Source organism: Mastacembelus armatus, chromosome 1, assembly GCF_900324485.2.
Source record: "Mastacembelus armatus chromosome 1, fMasArm1.2, whole genome shotgun sequence".
NCBI lineage: Eukaryota > Metazoa > Chordata > Actinopteri > Synbranchiformes > Mastacembelidae > Mastacembelus > Mastacembelus armatus.
The window spans coordinates 23,549,871-23,570,038 of record NC_046633.1 but is presented as its reverse complement, the minus strand read 5'-3'; the positions used below and the strand labels follow the sequence as shown (position 1 = coordinate 23,570,038).

General features: G+C 39.8%; 1 protein-coding gene across 1 annotated transcript in view; it reads right to left on the bottom strand.

Moving 5' to 3' along the window:
- The window catches only part of usp43a (ubiquitin specific peptidase 43a), a 112,191-nt gene that overhangs the window by 90,954 nt on the left and 1,069 nt on the right, over positions 1-20,168 (bottom strand). Inside the window, exon 2 of the mRNA XM_026303761.2 lies at positions 11,549-11,704. Within this exon, the coding sequence (XP_026159546.1) occupies positions 11,549-11,704 (156 nt within the window). The remainder of the gene's footprint in view (positions 1-11,548; positions 11,705-20,168) is intronic.

Below are 20,168 nucleotides of genomic sequence, written 5' to 3'. Positions count from 1 at the left end.
TAATCCACTAGTATGAAAAATAACTAATGAAATTCTCTAGACATAAGTATAAATGACAAATATTAGCATATTATCATATTAACAATAATATTGACTTTATGAGTCAATACTATTGTTAATATGAACTAAAAAAAACAGTAATTAAGAAAGGTACATATAAAGGTCATCTTTCATTTGGCTCTTTCTCTCTCTCTCACACACAATTACAGCCCCAGTTGGTCCCTCTGAGGTGATTTTAAATTACCATTTTAAAAGCCTGTGAAGCTGTTTTGCACCTTTGTCTTGCATGACACATAATGCTGCTGTTCCTCATTAAAGGCTTCATGTCTGTGTTTTTTTTAAAAACAAAAACCTTTATCCTTCTGCAAAATCTGCCACACTGGCACATTAACACTTAAGCTGCAGTAAAGCCAAGAGAAAACAGACACAACCCCACACACACCACAATCAACCACAATCCAAGAGCCACAGTGGAAATAATGATTAATGCAGAGAGACTAAATATCTACATTTTGTGTCACAATAGTTTTTCCCCCCAGTACAAATCATTTCAGAAGTGTAATAAGCAAAACCGTTTTTGTAAATGTTTTTTCATTGTTCCTTGGATTTGATGTCTTAATATGAAACTAAATTACTTAGAAGTGTGAATGAGACATAAATATTTTCTTTTCAATTGAGGTCACTGAAGAGAATGATGAACAATGGAGAACAGGTGACAGGAACAGGTCAGGCTGCATTTCAGCTACCAGTCCTGTTCAGCAGGTCCGTGAGCACCAGGAAGGCAACCATAAAAGAAAGAACAGCCTGGAAAAGAGGGAGTGGCAGAAGTGAACCTGTAGAACAGACTTTGTTTACCTGAATAAGTCCAGCAAAAGCCAATAACCAACTGTGCGGTGCAAACACAGGGACAGCTGCAAAACTTACTTATCACCATCTCCACAATGAGACTCACGCCTGTACCAAACCAACCAACCAACCAACTGCATTCCCTGAAAAACAACAGTCATGGGAGACTTGTTGATGTAAATATGTTTACAATATGTGCTGTATCTGAATTCACTACTTCCTAAATTAAATGACATAATTCACTGTTGTTTGCAAAGTTAAAATTAGCCTCCAGTCTCAAAACAATTATATTACGTTCAGTCTCAAAACCTTACACCAAAAAGGTCAGATGAGATTAGACTGCATGAAGGATAATTTTGGTGATATCTATGTTTATCTTCAACAAATCCCATGAAAAACCAAAACAACAATGACTTGACTTTACTAACAAGTATTATAAAGCCTGATATGTTTTTATTCCCCGGTGCCATAGAGCTCTGCGGCTCCAAACATTATTAAAAGCAGATCAATGATACAGATAGGTGCCTTTGTTCTGACAAGCATGGGTTCTGCAGTATTTTGAGTAAATCTAATGTACAGTATTCTGCTGCTGAAAATACTCTGTAGTGCACCAAATCTGTGGTCCTTAACAAATAGCTCATCCTGTTGTAATAAGCATATTTTTGTTAGTGCATTTTCAACTAATGTTTTGGTCTTTTGACAATATTCAAACTACAGTCAGCTATTTCTCATGTTGGTTGTCAGAAGGATGTTTTATATTCAAAGGATGGAAACAATAGCTGGACAGATGTCATTTATGATGTTAGATGCAGTAGCTCACATGATAGAAACACAGTATGTGCTACACATTCACTCACAGTCACATGCAGCCTGAACAAACAAATTCAGCTTGTTTTCTTGATCAGGCCTGGGTCATGTGGCCAGAACTATTAATATGGTCAGTGGGTTAGGGTTAACAAATATATACATCTCAAACCATTAATGACAAAGGAAACATGTTCAGGATGTTTTTTAGAATTCAAGGTCTCAGAGTAAACAGAACTCAATGGTTATTTTCAGTTTAGGACTGAATCCTAAACAAATCAAATAAAGGATTAGAATAGTTAGAAACTGTTACTGCTTTAAAATCATTGACCTGATAGTCTTTGTAGCCAATATGATTTAATATTGACACCTTAAGCTTTTAAAGAAAAGTCGCAGAAGCAATCAACATGTTGACATATTATCCTTGACATATGGGCTCTGGCAGTTGTTTTTCCTTTTATATACCATGTTTATTTAACAAAAAAAAAGAAAATAGTTTTTATCACAAGGCTCACAGGAGTGACATCTGTTGCATTGTGAGCTTATCCTGCTTTATAGATCCAAACCATTTACAAATCACCAATGCTGTGTGACCTCCCGTCACTATAATTCTCTCATCATAATCGTGTTTACATATTACCCCACGTAGCTCTATTAGTGTAGCCTTGGGTAGGAGAGGGCTGATCCGAATTACATACATTTATCAAAAATTACTCATCAGTTTATTATTGTTTTTGTGCATTTTTTTAAATGATAATTATCAAGATCATTTTATTTGCTCACACCTTTGTTATATTATCAAACAGACAATTTTCTAATCCTGTGGGTGATGGCCTCAGATTTGCTTCTACCATTTTAAATGCTATCCTAATAAAGACGATGTAAAATTATTGAATGTCAAGGTCATTAAATTCTACATTTGTGCCGAGCCCCGTCTGAAAAGGCTCCTAGTTTATGCTCATAATGTAAGAGCTGAATTCTGCAGCATTTATAGAACAAGCTTCAACTTTCATTAACTTCCCATAGTCCCCAATTCACCCTAATCTTCATTAGAGGAACCTCACTCCCATCCAACATCTTTGCTTTTCTCAGGCTTCTTTCACTTCTCACTCCATCTTTCTCAGTATAGACAGAAGTTTATCTTTCAGATGTTCTTGAACTATTTCAAGAAGAACATCTTTTGAAATTAATGAATGTATGTAACTACAACAACAACTGTTGGACTAATGGTGCTGCCACTTATAGATCTCCTCTGTGTCCCTCTTTATCTCTCTGTGAAAATGTTTTGTCCCCTCAGAGGACATATTTAATTTTTCATAACCTCCTGCAGCTTGGCATTTCAGTCACAGCACTCCTTTGTAGAGGTGCCCCACAGGTGGGTGGGGGGGTCCCTACTTTAGATCCCTTGGCTCACACGTCTGAATAGTTTCTGCTTGTACACATCCCATATTATCCTACACAGGAGTGTCACATATGACTCAGGTTTATAACTCACAGTCAACACCATTCCTACTAGAGTTTTTTTATTTAAAATAATATCAGTGAGCAGTTTTATATATAAGAAACATGGGACTCCTCTGGCAGGATAGTGTGATAGCATCTTACAATTTCTGCACTCTCTCCTCTCTCTCCATCCTTGTTGTTTTCAACCAAAAAGCTCTATAAACCCACTCTTGCCCATCAACAAATGAAAGCGAGAAGTTAGCAGCTAACTGGTGAACATAGCCGAGCACTTAGGAGCTACAGACCATGGTATTTCCTTCAGGAGCCGGTCAAGACAAAAGAAGAACAAGAAGCAAATTGAGTATTGGACAAAACATTCATCAGACAGAAACAGAACTGCAAATAACTTCTAGTGCTGATTTGTAAATGTGTAAATAGACAAACGTTTGCTGCTGTTAACGTCATAAGGTGATAGTGCTGGACATCGTTATTGTGTTTTGGCTCAAAATCAATGAAGGTTTGAGTTTTATAGTTGTCAACAAGGTGATCAGTCAAAACCTCTTTTGACTTCACTGAAATCAATAATGTTTGTTGGTTCCAGACTTACATCTCCTCTGGTAACTGAACCAGTACAGCAGAAACTAGCAGGTTACCTTTGTGGCTCCATGATGTCTGAGACATCATGGTTTACTCCCACCAATGTTCAAATAACAAAGGCCTAATGGATAGGGAGTTGGACTTGTAACCTGAAAGTTGTGGGTTTGAGTCTCAGGTCCAGCAGGAATTGTCGGTAGGGTGTAGTGAATTGCCACATTCAATACCACGACTGAGGTGAGACCCTTGAGCAATGCACAGGATCCCCACAAATTCTGAGTCATCATACTTGGCCACAAAAGTCACTTTCTTCTTCTTTAAATATAGTGTCCTTGGGCCTTTCTTCCTTCCTTGCTTGCTTCTTGTATTGTAATCTAATAGATGCTTCTCAAATACAGGAAAAACAAAGCAGCACTATGACACTGTAATGGGTATTTGGAAAGAAAGCAGTTTTTTTCCCACAAGCCCCACCGTAAAAGTGTGTGTGTGGCATCAACTCAGAGATGACACAAAGGAATACCAAAAAACTGTCAGAGCAGCTTCATTCACAAGCTGAAAAAAATGCAACGTCAACAACTTTCGTCTCAACACACAACAGTAGAATGAACCCCCACATCCACATCATTTCCCTGCAGAAGTCTAACAGAGTTGGGTGGACTGGGTAGGGAGGGTAAGTGACAGTGGATAAGAGGGGTCTACTCAGTCATTTTTCTCCCTCACTAGCTGATTGATCGAGACATTACGTCTGGGAAGAGGCTTAAAAAAGACATTTGAACAGGGAAAGTGAATTATGAATGGAGATGTGGCAAGAAAAAGAAGGCAGACATATATGTTGAGAAATATTTCAAAAAGCTGATTTTTACATCCAACATTTCTTTGTCCAGCCTCCTGTGTGTAAATCCTATTAGGTGGTAGGATAGCACAGGGGGATTAACTGACCCCATCAGCTCTGTCCAAACTGTTTCACATTGATAAAATACAGAAACCTTCTGAAGCACACTCCTAACAGGGACTGATCATGCCTTGTTTACATTATAACATAATAATAAGTGCTGAAAGAAGTGCTAATGCTTTTAAGGTCTGAACTAGTCAAAATAAACCAAAAAATTTTATGGTTTCTTTTAACAACTTCAAACATTTTCCTCCATCCCTGCATCAAAAAGAAAGACTTATGACAAAAAACCCTGGTCCTCCCTTCTCTGTCAGGAGGAAGTGCTGGCATCTCAGAAATGTCACCTGAAGTAAAAATGGAGTGGCTGGCCGAGTCGAGGTGTGCGGTGGCGACGGTGGCGGGGGTTGTGCTGCTTTGATGTAACCTGTGTAAGACCGAGAGCTAGAGGAGTGAGGGGAGTGGAGCAGTGAAGGCGTGACCGAGCAGCTTTACCTGGATGTGACACACACACCAGGGGAAACGGTGAACATTAAAAGAAACACAAAAAAACAACGTGTCCCATCGACCAGCAGTCCTTTGAGGCCACAGAGAGTCGGAGGAAACTACAGCAGCTTATTAACTGTTGTAGGTTCACTTTAATTTAACCTCCTCTGTTGGAGTCTTAACTCTGCCAGACAGAGGCGATGGTTGTCAGATGCATATGGGACAAGTGGGATGGTACTTATTGTCCCATTAGCAACTAAGCTAAGCTATAAAGCTAATGAGTTTGCTAGCTGACCATTAGCAGGCTGAGTTCTGAGAGCTTTATGTTCAATCTTCGTTAGGTTTTTATTGAACAAAATGCCAGGAACAAGTAAACAGAACAGTAAAGAGAAAAAATAGAGAGAACCTATTATGCTCAGGCAAAAGCTAAACTGGCCAGACTGGCTAACAAGTTAACAATTAACATTCAGCTGTAGCCGTTTGCCAACTATCCCTATAACGCCACGTCTGCCCCCCACTCCTTTCCTGTCAACAAGCTATTAACTACTAGCAGAAATATAATATAGTAATCATAAATATGTTGTCAGTGTGTAATCAGTGCAATAATAAATACCACCTCTGCATTTTCTTAATCTCAGAATTAACCTCTTAATTAAATCTACATCACCAAACACTGATTCTAGATAGGAAATCATGTTTTGTTTTAAAGGTTTTTTTTAAATCAATAGATTGCTAATAATTGATTTCAAATGAGGTTGAATTCTGCAATCTCACCACTAGATGCCGCTAAGGCTTTTAGTTTTTACACATAGTTCCTTTAAAATCAAAAACTAAACACTATAGCATTTGTATGCTACACACACACCTACTGATTGGTCATGGTAAGAATTTATTCATTATCTTCCCCTAATCTGGCAATCATTGTCTAAAAAGACAAAAGAATTTGTGTAGTCAGATACAGGAACTGGTATGTCTAATGGCAACCAGTCAAACACTGGATGTTTAGTCCACAGTGTGAAACAAAGTTTTATGTTTTTTCTGTGTTAACTATTAAATATTTCAAGAACTTTACTCTCAGGCGGGAAAATAAGTTCAATAAAACATGGACCTACTGATTATAGTTAAAATGCTTAGGGAAATTTTGCATTTTTTCAGTTGAATGTCTGTCTGCAACAGAATTTGCTTTAGGTTTTACAATGATATGACATTAATTCTAAAGGACAATCCAAAACATTTTTTTTTATCTGTTCCATAGTTTGGGTTAAAAGAAACTGGGCCACATATGGTTTTAAATGTACACCAAATACAATGATGTGGGTGTGATATCACAGCATTAATGCCCTGATGACTGACACCAGATCAAGGACTCATCAACATCAACTGTGTGTTAGCTCATTGATCTGCTCTCTACCCAAAGAACAGAAGCCAAAACCACACAGAGCTATCAAACTCACTATTTCTGACCCTGCCAATAACAGGGCTCCTTTGCTTTACCACATTCAGTGACCTGATTTAAAAGTCTATACAGCTGGCTCCAGGGTTGCAGGGTTTTTCTCTCCCTCCCTCCACAGTTAACCCTCCTGGGGCAGAAAGGCTGACCACTATGGCATTTAAAATATAATAATGCATATATAATTCTTTGGCACTGGTGTTACTGTACATTGGCTAACCTCTGATCCAACTACTGTCCATGTGGTGAGACGGATGAGTTTTTAAATGCACTCACTCTAAAGCCCACACTCCAAGAGCCTAAGGCACAATGTAACTGCTCTCTATGACTATGTGAACACTGGGAAGTTTATGTGGCTCTCTGAATATGAAGCGTGAGTTTGTTGGTTTGAGCCTCTTTTCTCACCAGACAAATCAGGGCAGTTAAACCAGTCTTCCTCACACTCTGAGCTCTCCTGTAATGCACCAGTTCTGAGTGTGATTCCGACCTTTAATATCATGTAATCTGCCATGACTCACTGGCAGTGGCAGCTGTGTTCTTCATGCAACTAGCAGGTCAAGAAAGAGCTTCTCCCACTTTCAGCTAATGCTTTTCTCTTCTAACACTTGCTGGAAAACAAAAGCAATATATTACATGAGCCAATAGAGATTACACTAATCTGATCTTTCCAGCACTTGCTTGCTTATCTTACAGATTTAAATAAATACTATAATACTGTTTGTCTATCTCTGACAGTAAGAAAAGACTGTTGATGTGAGATGTTACTGTGTACGAAGCCAAGACTTCACTGTGATCTGCTATTAGCCACTAAGGAATGCTGCTGACGTGACGCCAGTGAAGCAAGAGGGAAACCAAGCAAGTTTAGCAAAGCCCCATTGGAAGGAGGGTTAACATTACTAAGCTGCCTTTTTGTGCATTCACACACTCTTGTGTTACATAATGTTACTCAGGCGATGCTGCAGGACTGGTCACACTGCTCTTACAGCAGGTGTGCTACAGAAACAAGGTTTGCAAAACTGGACACGCCACACTATAGCAAAAATTTCTGTATATTGCAATAGAAGCTCATATATTATTTACCAGCATATGGACATGAGTACAACACAACAGTTTTATAATAAATCTCAACTTTATGATGTTTATTGGGTTCATGCAAGAGAAAATGTTTTTGTGTAGTCATTTTGGAGGCTATAATTGGTGTAAGGTTGTCACTGACTATATTATTTGTGGTTCAAATGTGCTAATCCACATTTAGCCTGTGCAGAGGTACCCTCAAAGACTGGCTCACTCTCTAGTCTAGTCAAGATAAAGGAGATCCATGTATGTTAAATCAATAAATCTATCATCTCTTCTGTAAACCACTTAGCCTGTTTAGGCTCACTAGCAGGCTGGACCTTGTGTATAGACAGATATCCACATGTATCCTGACACTTGAACCATAGGACAATTTATAGTGTCCTGTTCACCTAACATATATTTGGACTTACTTTCACACTCTGTCAACATCCGTTAAAATGGATTTGCAGTTCAGAGGAATGTATCACTGATACATAAACAAACATATACAGGACTTCACATCATCCAATAAATGTTCTAATGCTCTGATCACAGCCTCGAATGATTTATTGATGTAAATATGCATCTGTCTTCACCAGATTGATGCATCAGCATATGTTAACAGCATATTCTTTTTTTTTGTTTTTTTTTTTTTTTTGCTGACAATCAGTGTGTAGCTGAGTATTATAGTGAAACACAAACATGATTATGTACTCACTTTAAGAGAACCTCATTACACTTGTTCCCTGAGAATTCAACATGTCTCCAGAGAACAAATCATGGCAGGAATAAAAATGGGAACACAGCATTAGGAGGAAAATGTGAAAAATGTGAGAGTGGCAGGTAATGCAAAGGCTGTAAAGAAAAAAAAAATCTACAAGAGCTGTCCTCTCAAAGAAGTTACCTCAGTTGAATTAAATTACATATCATAAAACACAGACAGAACATCGTATGACACGTCTAATTTTGTTGCTTTTTATCTTAGTTGAAGTGATACCAAATACTGGATTTTGCATAACGAACAATGAGAAGTCTATGACTGTGGGCCAGCAGAAGAATGAAGATGAAGTGCGGCCCCAGGTGCCATTCAGCGTCTGTTATACTGATATGGACAACGTTGACAACTAAGTTTCTGTCAGCTCAGCATGACCTTTATCAACCTACTGTAGATGTCTGTTTCACCAGCTCTGGTGACAGACAAAACAATCAAATCCACTTTCCTGCCTCCCTCTCCCTGTGCCGCTCAGCTCAGCTACCACTCCATCATACTGTCTGTCCATCCTGCTGCCCTGCCAATAGACATCGATTATCATCTGACTTTTAAAGGTCATGTGGAAGGATCTATAGTCTTTGTTCATCTTACGCTTTGCAGAATTTTCACTGTGAATCAACACAGAAAACATACTTTACATACAGTTAAAAAGTATGCTTTTATAAAATAAAAAAAAATAAAAAAAAAAAGTTGAGTGAGGCATCCAGAGGCACAAAAAGAAAAAGAAAACATAGAGGTGAGTGAGAGTGATGGAGAGGTTCTGCTGTGTGAAAGGGGTATAATTCATTGTTAAAGTTTACCCCTGGCTCTGTAGGGAAATGAGAGATGCGTAGTCAGTTTCAGGGAATTGTTAATTAACTTAACGTTCAAAGTCTAAACACTAATCACAGAGAATTCGATGTAGATAGAGACATAAGTACAGCTTTGAGATGACTAAGGTGGATTTCTGTAAGAACTGATATATGATTTCAGCTCACTGGAACACAACAAACTGGGCAGTTTAAATGTGTCTGGATGTGTTAGGTGCATATTAACTTATGTTTGTTTGTGCGGTTCATGTTAAACTATTTTTGCAAATGTTTCATACACAGAAGAGGTTACCCAATTTCTAAACCCATAGAGGAGCGTAGACTTTCCAAAACTGGAGTGCCAAGACTTCCATATTACATCAGTGGTGAAAAGTACATAACTAGGCTACATAAATGAAATCAATTACGGCACGAGGGAGAATTTCATCTCAGAAAATCAGACATGTTCCCTCCTCGAGCAAAAAAAAGCAGTGATTTTCTTTCTTTCTCCCTCGTAGCAGCAGCGGAGGAAAGCCGGCTTTATGATACCATGACTCACTGGCAGCCTAATGAAGCCACAGCCTTAAGCTCTTTATGTGGCATAAAGGCTGCCTCTATTAGTGCAGCTGTCAGAGTGGGGGAGCTGGCCATTGGGTGGCAGCGCACTGACAATTCAGTTCATAATATTTACTAACAGGACTGTAGGTTGTCAGTGGCTGGAAGTCCAGCGAGGCCCAGAATGGAGGCATAACCAGCAGCCCTGCCACCAAACTCCAGGATAGAGAAACAGGATGTTACCTAACAAATGTAATTAAATACAAGGGGTGTGTGACACACTGGGACAGGATCAGAACAGGTCTTCCTATTCAGAATTTAACATCACAACATGCACACAAACACACACATACACTCATAGAAATACCTAGAGATTCCTTTGGTAAGAAAAAAAGTGTATGACTGATTCGAGTCAAACATCGAAACAAAAAATAGGTAAGTGTGCATTAATGTACTGTAATGTCTGTTTTTATAGCGTAATGACTGAAATCACAAGAGCTGGTAATGTTATGGAAATGCAAAGAATGATTTCTCAAATGACATTAAAGAGTAGAATTGTCAACCTCACCAAATTCTAATGGTGCATGCATATCACAGACTGCAGTGCATGTCACATAAAGAAACAAGAAAAGAGGTTGTGTTTGAAATAAGGAAATTGCACCACACATAGAACAAATGAACAAGTTTTTTTATGCTACTGTGTCACGTAGAACCAGAACAGTCAGTCTGTCTAAAAGGATTTGATATATGGTCAGAGATAATCAACAGCAAACAAAGGGAACAAAGCATACGAACAGGACAAACAAACTACAGGTAATAAAAGGATAACTACACTACAATTTCCTGTAATGTATTGTAGTTCTAGTCACATGTAGTTTGTGTGCACGTTAGTCCAATTCAACCCCCAGAGAGAACATTTGCCATACTGAAATTTAAATATCAGCTTCATTTTGAAGGAGATGCTTTAGAACAGTGATGCACAAAGGTCTCTACTGTGTGCATTAACGGGTTTTAGTGTGACCTCAATGTGCAAGATGAAGCTGCAATTTTTCTATTTTTGCTTCAAAATCATTTGTTCAGTAAAAAGAAAAAACTGAATTTGGAAAAGAATATGGTAGGAAAGATTCAAGCATTTGTAATGTCATCTACAGTGAGTGTGGTAGGCAAATTTAAAATCAGTAAAAGTCAATTCTATTCAGCATGTGTTTCTAATAGACAATTAATAGTATTTTAACATTGAAGAAATACAGATGAATAATTGGCTATAACTGATCACACCTCTCAGAAATAATTATTAGTGATGGTGCAAAGAAAATCAAACATATTTTAAGAGGGTTTGCAGCAGGTGACAGCTACTCCTATAACTACTAGGTGACAGACAGTAGGCCGGTTGGCTGCTGTTTGTAGACAAAGACCAATATATCTCCACCTACCAAATTAAAATGGGAAACACTTAATTGAGGAGAGGAGGGCTCTAAAACAGTGAGCTATGGTGCTCATTTGGAATCAGTTTAGCTCTGCAGTGAGCATCTGATGCAGATTCTGCTGTTAATGAGTCTGCTATTAGGCATAATGGAAAAATGATCTTAGTTAATTAAAAAGCAGTGGATTATTCACATTGTAATTCTGGTAAGTAAATTATTTAAGGTTTGTCAAGTTGACAATAAAATTAGCTCAGGAAAAAAAGAAGCCTACACAGATTAGTTGTTGGCATTAAGGTGAGCGATACGGAGACACAGCAGTTTGTGTTTGTGTGTGGCTGTGAGACAGAGAGAGGGAGTAAAGGACACAAATTCATTCTGAGCAATCCCTGGACCTATCTACTGATCACATTTAGCATTTTAAGACTAGCAATATAGACTCACCTTGGCGCTGGCTTTGGTTTTGCTGCTTCTGTTGCTGTTATTGTTGGGGCTCGAATTTGCATCTTCATGAACTCTGTCCAAAAGCCAGAGGAGGAACTCGAGGGCGTCATGCTGAGAGTTTCCCCGAAATTGAGTGCCGTATTTGGCCACTATGCTCTGAAGAGAGGAGAGACATCGTTATTAATCTGTCACTTTGGGTGATCTCAAAAGTCATTAAATACTGACGTGCTTCCTGACAAAACAAGGTCACGATCACATGAAATACAAGAATTTGTCATTTGTGAAATAGAGTTGGTCTACACTTTGAAGTACTAAGCTTTATAAAAACATTAGAAAGCAGTGGAAAATAAAAAGTTACAATACAAAAGTGATATGTTCTTTGAACAAATAGATTTACAATCACATGTATGATTAAGAAGACAATTGAAACATTAAAGAAGCTGGAACCAGTAAACACTGATCAACATGTAAGTTACCACCTTTAGTCTCACACAACATCAGAAAGAACTGAACACAGCACACTACCAGTACATTAGCCTACGTAGTAAATGTATAATCCTTTGCATACTTTCAGTTTTATTTCTCCAAATGAAGCTACTTTGGAGCTAACATTTTAAGACAGTGGGTGTTTGGATAAAGCGCTATTCCGGGCAGCATCACAGCATCAGTAAACAAAACCAGACACGTCAGAACTACAGAGCCGTTTGAGGCAAATCATATTTTAAGAAATTGTTCTCTAAACACATTCATATCAAAAGGATGACTCATAAAAAGGATATCCAAAACTTGACAGGTCTTACTAGAGAAAAAAAACAGCCAACTTGTCTATTTCAATAATGAGGAAGGGGCTGCGAGTTTAAGAGTCAAACAGAGAACCAATGACAGCACTGACACTACACTGACTGGCTACTTCTCTGTCTCGGTGTCGCTCCCCGCTCCCTCTGTGTGACTGACAGGATCCAGGCTCTGTTCCACACCTCATTAAAAATCACCACATCATACCTGCAGTATCCCAGTATCTAAATATAAACAGGGTGGCGAGCCATCCCCCCTCTCCGCCTGACAGAGACAGCCCACTAATGAGCTTCATCACTATGAGGAAGCAGTGACAGGGGATGGAGGGACGAGGGACAGATGGAGAGATGGAGCAGTGCGCTAAGGGAGGGATGCTGGCAGAGTTTCAACAGACCTGCGAGTGTTTTTCTATATCCCTGTCAAAAGGGCGGCACAGTTGTGGCTGGCCCAGAAATGAAAAGTGAGAAAGCAAAGGCAGCACAGTCTATCAAAGCTAAAAACAAAATAAGAGGAGTGAAAACACAAAAGGACAAGAGCGAGAATGAGTTTCCACAGCTATGAGAACCTGGTGGTTACAAAGGGATGACTTTTGCGCTGGACTCTGCCTTTTTTGTTTTCTCTCCACTTTTCTCTCTTTGTGTGTGTGTGTGTGTGTGTGTGTGTGTGTGTGTGTGTGTGACAGCTGGGGATTGCAGTTCTGTTCATCTCTTTGATATCTGTTTACTGTGTTGTCTCTCTGAGCGTCTCCGGTGAAATGTGCCACACAGCCTCAAAAGCACTTAAAATGATTTGGCAAAGTGGCGAAGTTGTATTCCCACGCATCAAGTTGTTTTTAATTGATTTCTTGTAAAGGGGGAAATGAAAGAAAGAAATCTTGAGACTGAAGTGGACTGGAGGAAGAAAGAAGAGAATAGCAGGCGGGCTCAAATGTTGAGTTGCTCTAGCAATGTGCAAAGCTGAATCCCCTTCAGAAAGCAGCGAATAAAGGTGGGTTGAAGGGTCAACTTGAAGGAGCACAACACTTTTTGTAAGAATTATTGACTTCCAGCCCAATATGGTGGGTTGAGGTAGACTTTCTATTAATTCACTCTGGCCTTAAGGAAGCCTTTGTTTAATTTATTTATTGATCATTCAATCACATGAAACACGGCTGTATAAACTGAATTCATGGTTATTTATTTCAAATGAATACAACAGTTATTGGGCACTGTTGCCTCACAGCACGAAGGTTCCTGGTCTGAAACCCATCAGGGACCTTTCTGTGTGGAGTCTGCATGTGCTCCCTGTGCTTGTGTGGGTTTTCTCCAGGTACTCTGGTTTCCTCCCACAGTCCAAAAACATGTATGTCAGGTTGATTGGTGACTCTAAATTGTCCATAGGAGTGAGTGTGAGTGTGTGAGGTTGTTTGTCTCTATGTGGCCCTGTGATGGACTGGTGACCTGTCCAGGGTGGACCCCTGCCTTTCACCCACAGAGAGCTGGGATAGGCTCCAGTAGATCCCTGTGACCCTGGTTAGGAATAAACAGGTATAGATGATGGATGGATGGATGAACAACAGTTATTATTGAAATCTAACTCCAACATGATTATTAAACTGGAGTTTCACCTCATCAAACACTGATCGGGCTTAATATAAGGTTATGAAGAAATGAGCAGAAGGGCAGAGGGTGAGGTGTGAGGGGGCAGGCGATTTCTTTTGTCTTAGCAAAGGGAACAAAACAACATAATCAAGGACTGCCAGCTTTAACACAAACAAGAAGAAGAAAAGCCAGACCAGATAAAGATAACAGAATGATAAACATCAGCATGTGGGGGTCGTGACCTCCTCACACTCACCAGAGGCACAATCCTGTGTTTCCAAATCCAGATGTCAGTTGTCAGTGTCCCATCTTGCTACCTCTGCTTCACCTCACACCATTATACCCTCATGACTCCCCACATCCATCCTCCTCTTGTGTAAACAATGATCGCCCAGAGTGCTAGCAGGTCAGAAATTTACTATAAACATACATTCAAAATATGACCCATTCCTCTCTCTCTAAAAAACCCATTGACACCACCTGACATCATTGTGGTCTGGCCTGCCAAACACGCATGGATAGATACTAGACAGATATTGACAAATTAGGACAGGGCACAACCTTGAGAGGAATTGCACACACTTTTCTTTCACCCACACCAACCCCCACAGGTGTGGCTGGAATGAAGCTGGATACAATCTGTCATTACTGGCTGCTGCATTTGCTCTTTCATTTTTCAGTGGCGTGGTATTGCCAGCTCACCTCTGGTGCTTGGAAAAAAAATAAAAAAAATTCGGACAAAGGGCAGTCATCACTTACAGCCTCCACTTCTACCACTCTCTCTCCCCTCATGCTGTGCTTCATCTCTCCCCTTTCTCTCACACACAACCTTACTATCCTCTCGTTTATTGCTCTTTCTATTATCTCTCTTTTTTCATCTCTATCATACAAGAAATATTCTCTCCACTAATCAGTGCCAGCTGAGCTCCAGTAAGCCCAGCTACCCCTGATAAAACACGCACACACAGATAAGACTCTTAGCATCTGTCCTTTCTTGTCCCTTCCCATCATCCGTCCAAGTCAAATTCCAGTCTACTCCTTTTTGTGTCATCACAGGTCACGCTGGATTCACTTGCAGAACAACAGAGAACAAGCAGATATTTTGATAGCATAGCTAAAAGCTACATGTTGAAATCAGACCTACAATTTCTTGACAGTGCTGAGAGGTTTGGAAATCCCTTGTTAAAGGTGCAGGCGTGTCACAGATGTCCCCTGCAGCTTTATAGGTGATCAGTATGAAATGAGAAAGGATGACATGCATTGGAAATGATTACCTCAATGGTTTACAGCACCTCACTGGGCTCTGCTGAAACTGAAAAATTGATACACCAAGGATTCACAGCTGAGGCTGTAAATACGCTACTGTGAGCACATCTGAGTGCACAGGAAGCTGTATCTGTCAAGCTGAAGATCTGTACGAACATACTGTATGTGCCATTTCCATGTAGGAAAGTCATCTCAAACCATCATCCATGAGTCAGTGAGCTCAGCCTTGTACCTCAGAACAATAAAGATTGATTTATTCCCATGGCTTTTTACACCATGTTGTTCAGGCTTGGTACATAAATCATAGGAGGGATAATAAACCTGGTAGAAAATGGCCTCATATTGTAGTGCTTACACAGATACAGCACAGGCACACTTCTCCTTGTGTTTCTTTATTGCCTTTTGTCACAGCGGTGTAGGTATAATGGAGTGCGGCTCACTGAGTCGTGGGAATGCATGCTGCTTCCAAACAGGATATCATGGCTCTGTTACAGCACTCGTAAGTAGCCTAGCTTGTGTTTTATAGTTATGCGATGAAGTATTTGAAGCATTATTATTTTCACATCCACCTGAATCCTACTGCATGTCAATGGCCAAAAATAAAAAGTACACATAATTATATACATACACACACATATATATATATATATATATATATATATATATATATATATATATATATATATGTGCTTGAAGACAGAAAATTAAATCTTCTGGCTGGTACGCTGCTGAAATCTTCAAAAAACAAAAAAAAGTCCCCATCTGCTCTGCTGAAAAAAAGCTAAAATCAAACTGAAATGAGAGGCAGCCCCACTGTGCAAATTCAGCACAGAGAATTCAGGTGGTGCACATCCCCTTTGCTATATGTGTGCATGTGTGTCTGTCTGCCTACAAACAATGTATACATCTTCAGCATGAAGAGCGAGAGTAAGAGCGGTCCTTGAAGGCGAGCAGAGACAAGAAAAGACAAACAAACCATCAGTCTCACTGTCCTGTCTCTCTGTCACACACTTCCTGAACTCCCAGAACAAACAAAACTCCTTTAAACACCAGGCTTCATCTTCTCCGGCTGAGCTCCTCTGGCCTCACAGAGCTGCATTCTGTCAGGCGTAAAGAGATGAATCCAGACTCCTCGCTACAACTTCTAAAAGTAGTTACTGAGTTGTTAAACCCTTTAGGTCAGGGGTTTAAAGCAGTAAAAGAAAAGGCTCCCGTCAATTTAAAGTGATGTAGACGACTTCTAGAGCAACCAATAAAGGGACACTTCATCCCTCCAGATTTCATCACTATCAAATGTTTGGTGAGGCAGTTATGGCAAACTTGCAGATTTTGTCCTTTGAAAACTAAAATTTCAAAATAAATTGTAAGATTAGATGCATTTGGATGGACACCACGTTAGTTTTCCTCATTTCTTGGTCTTTATCTTAAACCTGTCTGCTTTTTAACATGTTCGCCATAATGAACAGAAAATGTAAAAGTGTAATGTCTAATGTTTGGCAATTCACACGCACACTCTGAATTCAAAAACCCATTACTCACATATTCAACTCAAAATATCTTCAATTAGCTGCATGGAATGATAAAAAGTATATTTGGGATTCTGGCCTGGGTGATGCTGGATAGCAATTTTTTTGTTGTGGCTGAACATGAGTTTAGATGGAGGAGTAAGTGCCATGGTATTACACAGAGTCACTGGGCTTTGATAAGGTAAAACAAAACTTGATATCCACCTCCAAGTGAAACTTTTCAGGAAGATGCACGCGACATTTATTTAAATGCTGACAAATAACCCTGGTATATCTCTGTAAAAAGCCTGAGGTTATCCCAGTAACTTCAGTTAAGATTTTGTGACTTCTACTGACAAGCTCATCACTCCTACTCAGCCCTAATCATTATTGCAAAACAGAAAGGCTAGAAAATGTACTACAGAAACCCTTCTCTTAGAGAAAAGTTTCTTTTTTCACTTCTTTGCAGACCAGCCTCTCTCTTAAAGTATAACTAAATAGGCAATAATGATCAGCTATCATACTTGTCTGTCTCTGTTTTCCACAAACTGGGGGAACCACAGCACCAGCAGTGTCTCTTCCTCCCCCTTTCTCCATCTCTCTGAGTGCACAGCACTAAAGACATCTCAGCAGGGGGCATCCTCCTCTTCCAAGGTGAATGCGCTTCCTACAGTAAGTGCCCTTTCTCCTTCTTCACCCTGAGATGAGCAGACGGACACAAATGGCCGTGTTGATGCGATGAGGCGAGGCAAGAAAAGGGAGCGAAGGACATGTTTGCTAATGCAGCCAGCAATGATGAGAAGTATTAGGCAAAATAGAGGAAAGAGTGAACACGCTTGTCTGACACATGGGGCAGCCCATTCAGACATTCAGTTCAAAGGCAGTATTTCCCTGCAGCAGATGGCCATTACACTGACTAATATCAGCCACCATATTTGACCCATTGTAATCCTTAATGAACACTGAGATTGAACTGAGCATCCTGTGACAGTTTGACTGCCTGTAAATTGAGAACTCATGCTGCAGTGATGTTTTCAGTGCAGCACGACTGCTCATCAGGAGAATCACTATATTTTTTCACACGTTGACATCAAGAGAACTTGAACAATTTGCATTTTGTGCAGAGTAAATATATTAAGTATTTATACATGCAACCATTTCCATATATGTTTCATGACCATGAGTGATTTGATGTTTTTCCCCCCATCACAAACTTTGAAAGGAAGCAGACACTCCCCAGGTGAAGCAGCACATGAGAAAGTGTGAAACCTGCTCTTTAAATCCTCCATGCACACGGGTGCTCAGCATTAATGATCCATACCACCACAGCTACATGCATTTTTTGTATTTTTAATATCACTTTTCTTCTGTAATAACTAAGCTAACTAAAGCTAACTTTCTCTTTTAGCTTTGGAATAGACTCTCTCTCTGTCTCTCATATACAAGCTATTCATTTATTGTTAACTTCTGGTTGTAGGTGAAGAACAAAGTCAAAGCCATGAATAACAACCTTTTCTATTATAAATGATATCCCACTCTGTTTTCCCAAATGTGACCTTGTGTGCTTGTCTGTACTTTTTTTTTTTTTTTTTTTGCACAAGTTGGATACTCCCTCCCCTTTAACTCCACCCAGGCAGCTGATACGACAGAGCACTTACCAATCAGAAAGTCTGACTATCATCCAATAAGTCCAGAGGGAAGGCAGAGGGGTTACACTTGTTAAATTAATTTAGCACCATTCCAATGTAGTCTCTACATCACTAATGCATTTATGTGCATTTTCATTCTTTGCATTTGCAGTTTGTGTAATAAGAACTGTCTGAATTCCCCTCACCTCACAAGGTTGGGAATGCAGACAAACCACCTGAAGTGCTGGGCTGTTGGGCAGGTGAGGCGGAGACACTGCAGCCTGTGTGTGTAATCAGTAACCCACACTAAACCACTGTCAGTTTAATAAACAATAATAAAGAGTCAGAGCCGTGAGGCAAAGTGGTGTGAGGTTTATGATTTCACATGACTATATTGGCCATCTCCTCCCATATAAAACACTCAGACATGACCTGAGCGCCTTTATGCACAGAAACAGGACACCCAGTTTGACTGTTGCACCTGTGAACTACTTTAAATCAAATATGCACCTCAAATATTTGTTTTGTTAATACAGACTGTTTTTTGGGGTTTTTTAACACTGTTTACAAATCCCAGAAAGTCATCCTGACATGTTGCTGTTGTAGTATCAGGGTATGGGACACAGAATTTGCACTAAAGCCATTATGACACAAATGACCTAGATAACCAGCAAAACAATGTGTTTCAGTGATGTAGCCCAAGTATAATGACATCTCTTTGTCAAGAGCAGGAGTATGGTGAGTAACCTATTGGCCCCTTCTTCCTCCCTCTCTCTGGAGTATATATTAAGAAAGGCACATGTTTATGTATAAAAGGTCCCACTGTTCAACCAGCATGTCATGATACAAATGAAGTCATGAAGACCCAGGAACACTGTGGGGCCTCTGGGATAAAACTGTGTTGAGGCATTGATCAGGGCAATCACACAAACATCCATCCATCATCTGTACCCTCTTACTCCTAACCAGGGTCACAGGGATCTGCTGGAGCCTATCCCACCATGGTGCCCATTATGCTAACCTATTTCTAAATATGTCAGTGTTCCCAGGAGCTTTAAACATCCTCTGCAGAGATGGAAAACCTGCTGCAAGGACCATTTCAGCAGCACTTCATCAATCAGGCCTTTAGGGTAGAGCAGCTTGACAGAAACCAGGAGAAGGCATTTGGCAGCCTGCTTGGATTTTGCCACACTGAACTCCTTTGGCAGAACAAGCACAACAGCTCATCCCCTGGCTGATACCAGGCCTACAGTGAAGCATGGTGGTACAGTAGGAATATCAAACTATGGGGGGTTCTCAGCAGCAGGGACTATGAGACTGGTCAGAACTGAGGTAACATGCAGCCAAGTGCATAGAGCTCCTAGAAGAAAACTTGCTCGAGTGCATGTGACGTGAGGCTGGGATGACCCCAAAACCTTTGGTGGTCCAGTCAAATCCGAGACTTACAACCCCAAAGAAGAGACTAGACATATCTGCTCAAATCCATGTGTGTGAAGCTTTTACAGACTCACCTGAAAAGACTAAAGACCCGTAATTTCTGCCAAAGGGGCTTCTCCATAGTCCAAAGTAATAAAAGCTCTGAGTATTTCAGTAAATTGAATTTTTTGTTGGTGATTTTTAATATAAAAAAAAATCTAAAAATATGTTTGTTGGTTATTGTATGGGTTATTGTAGAGAGATGGAGAGAATTTCATCCATTTAAAACTGAAAGGTCTGTCTTTGTCCAGTTAGCAGGATTTTAGTTGGTTATCATTCATTTCTTAGTAACATTTAAAGCCAGAATTTGCAGGCTACATAAACACTGATCTGTGTGATAGTTATAAAGGCTGACACTGGCCAGAGAAAA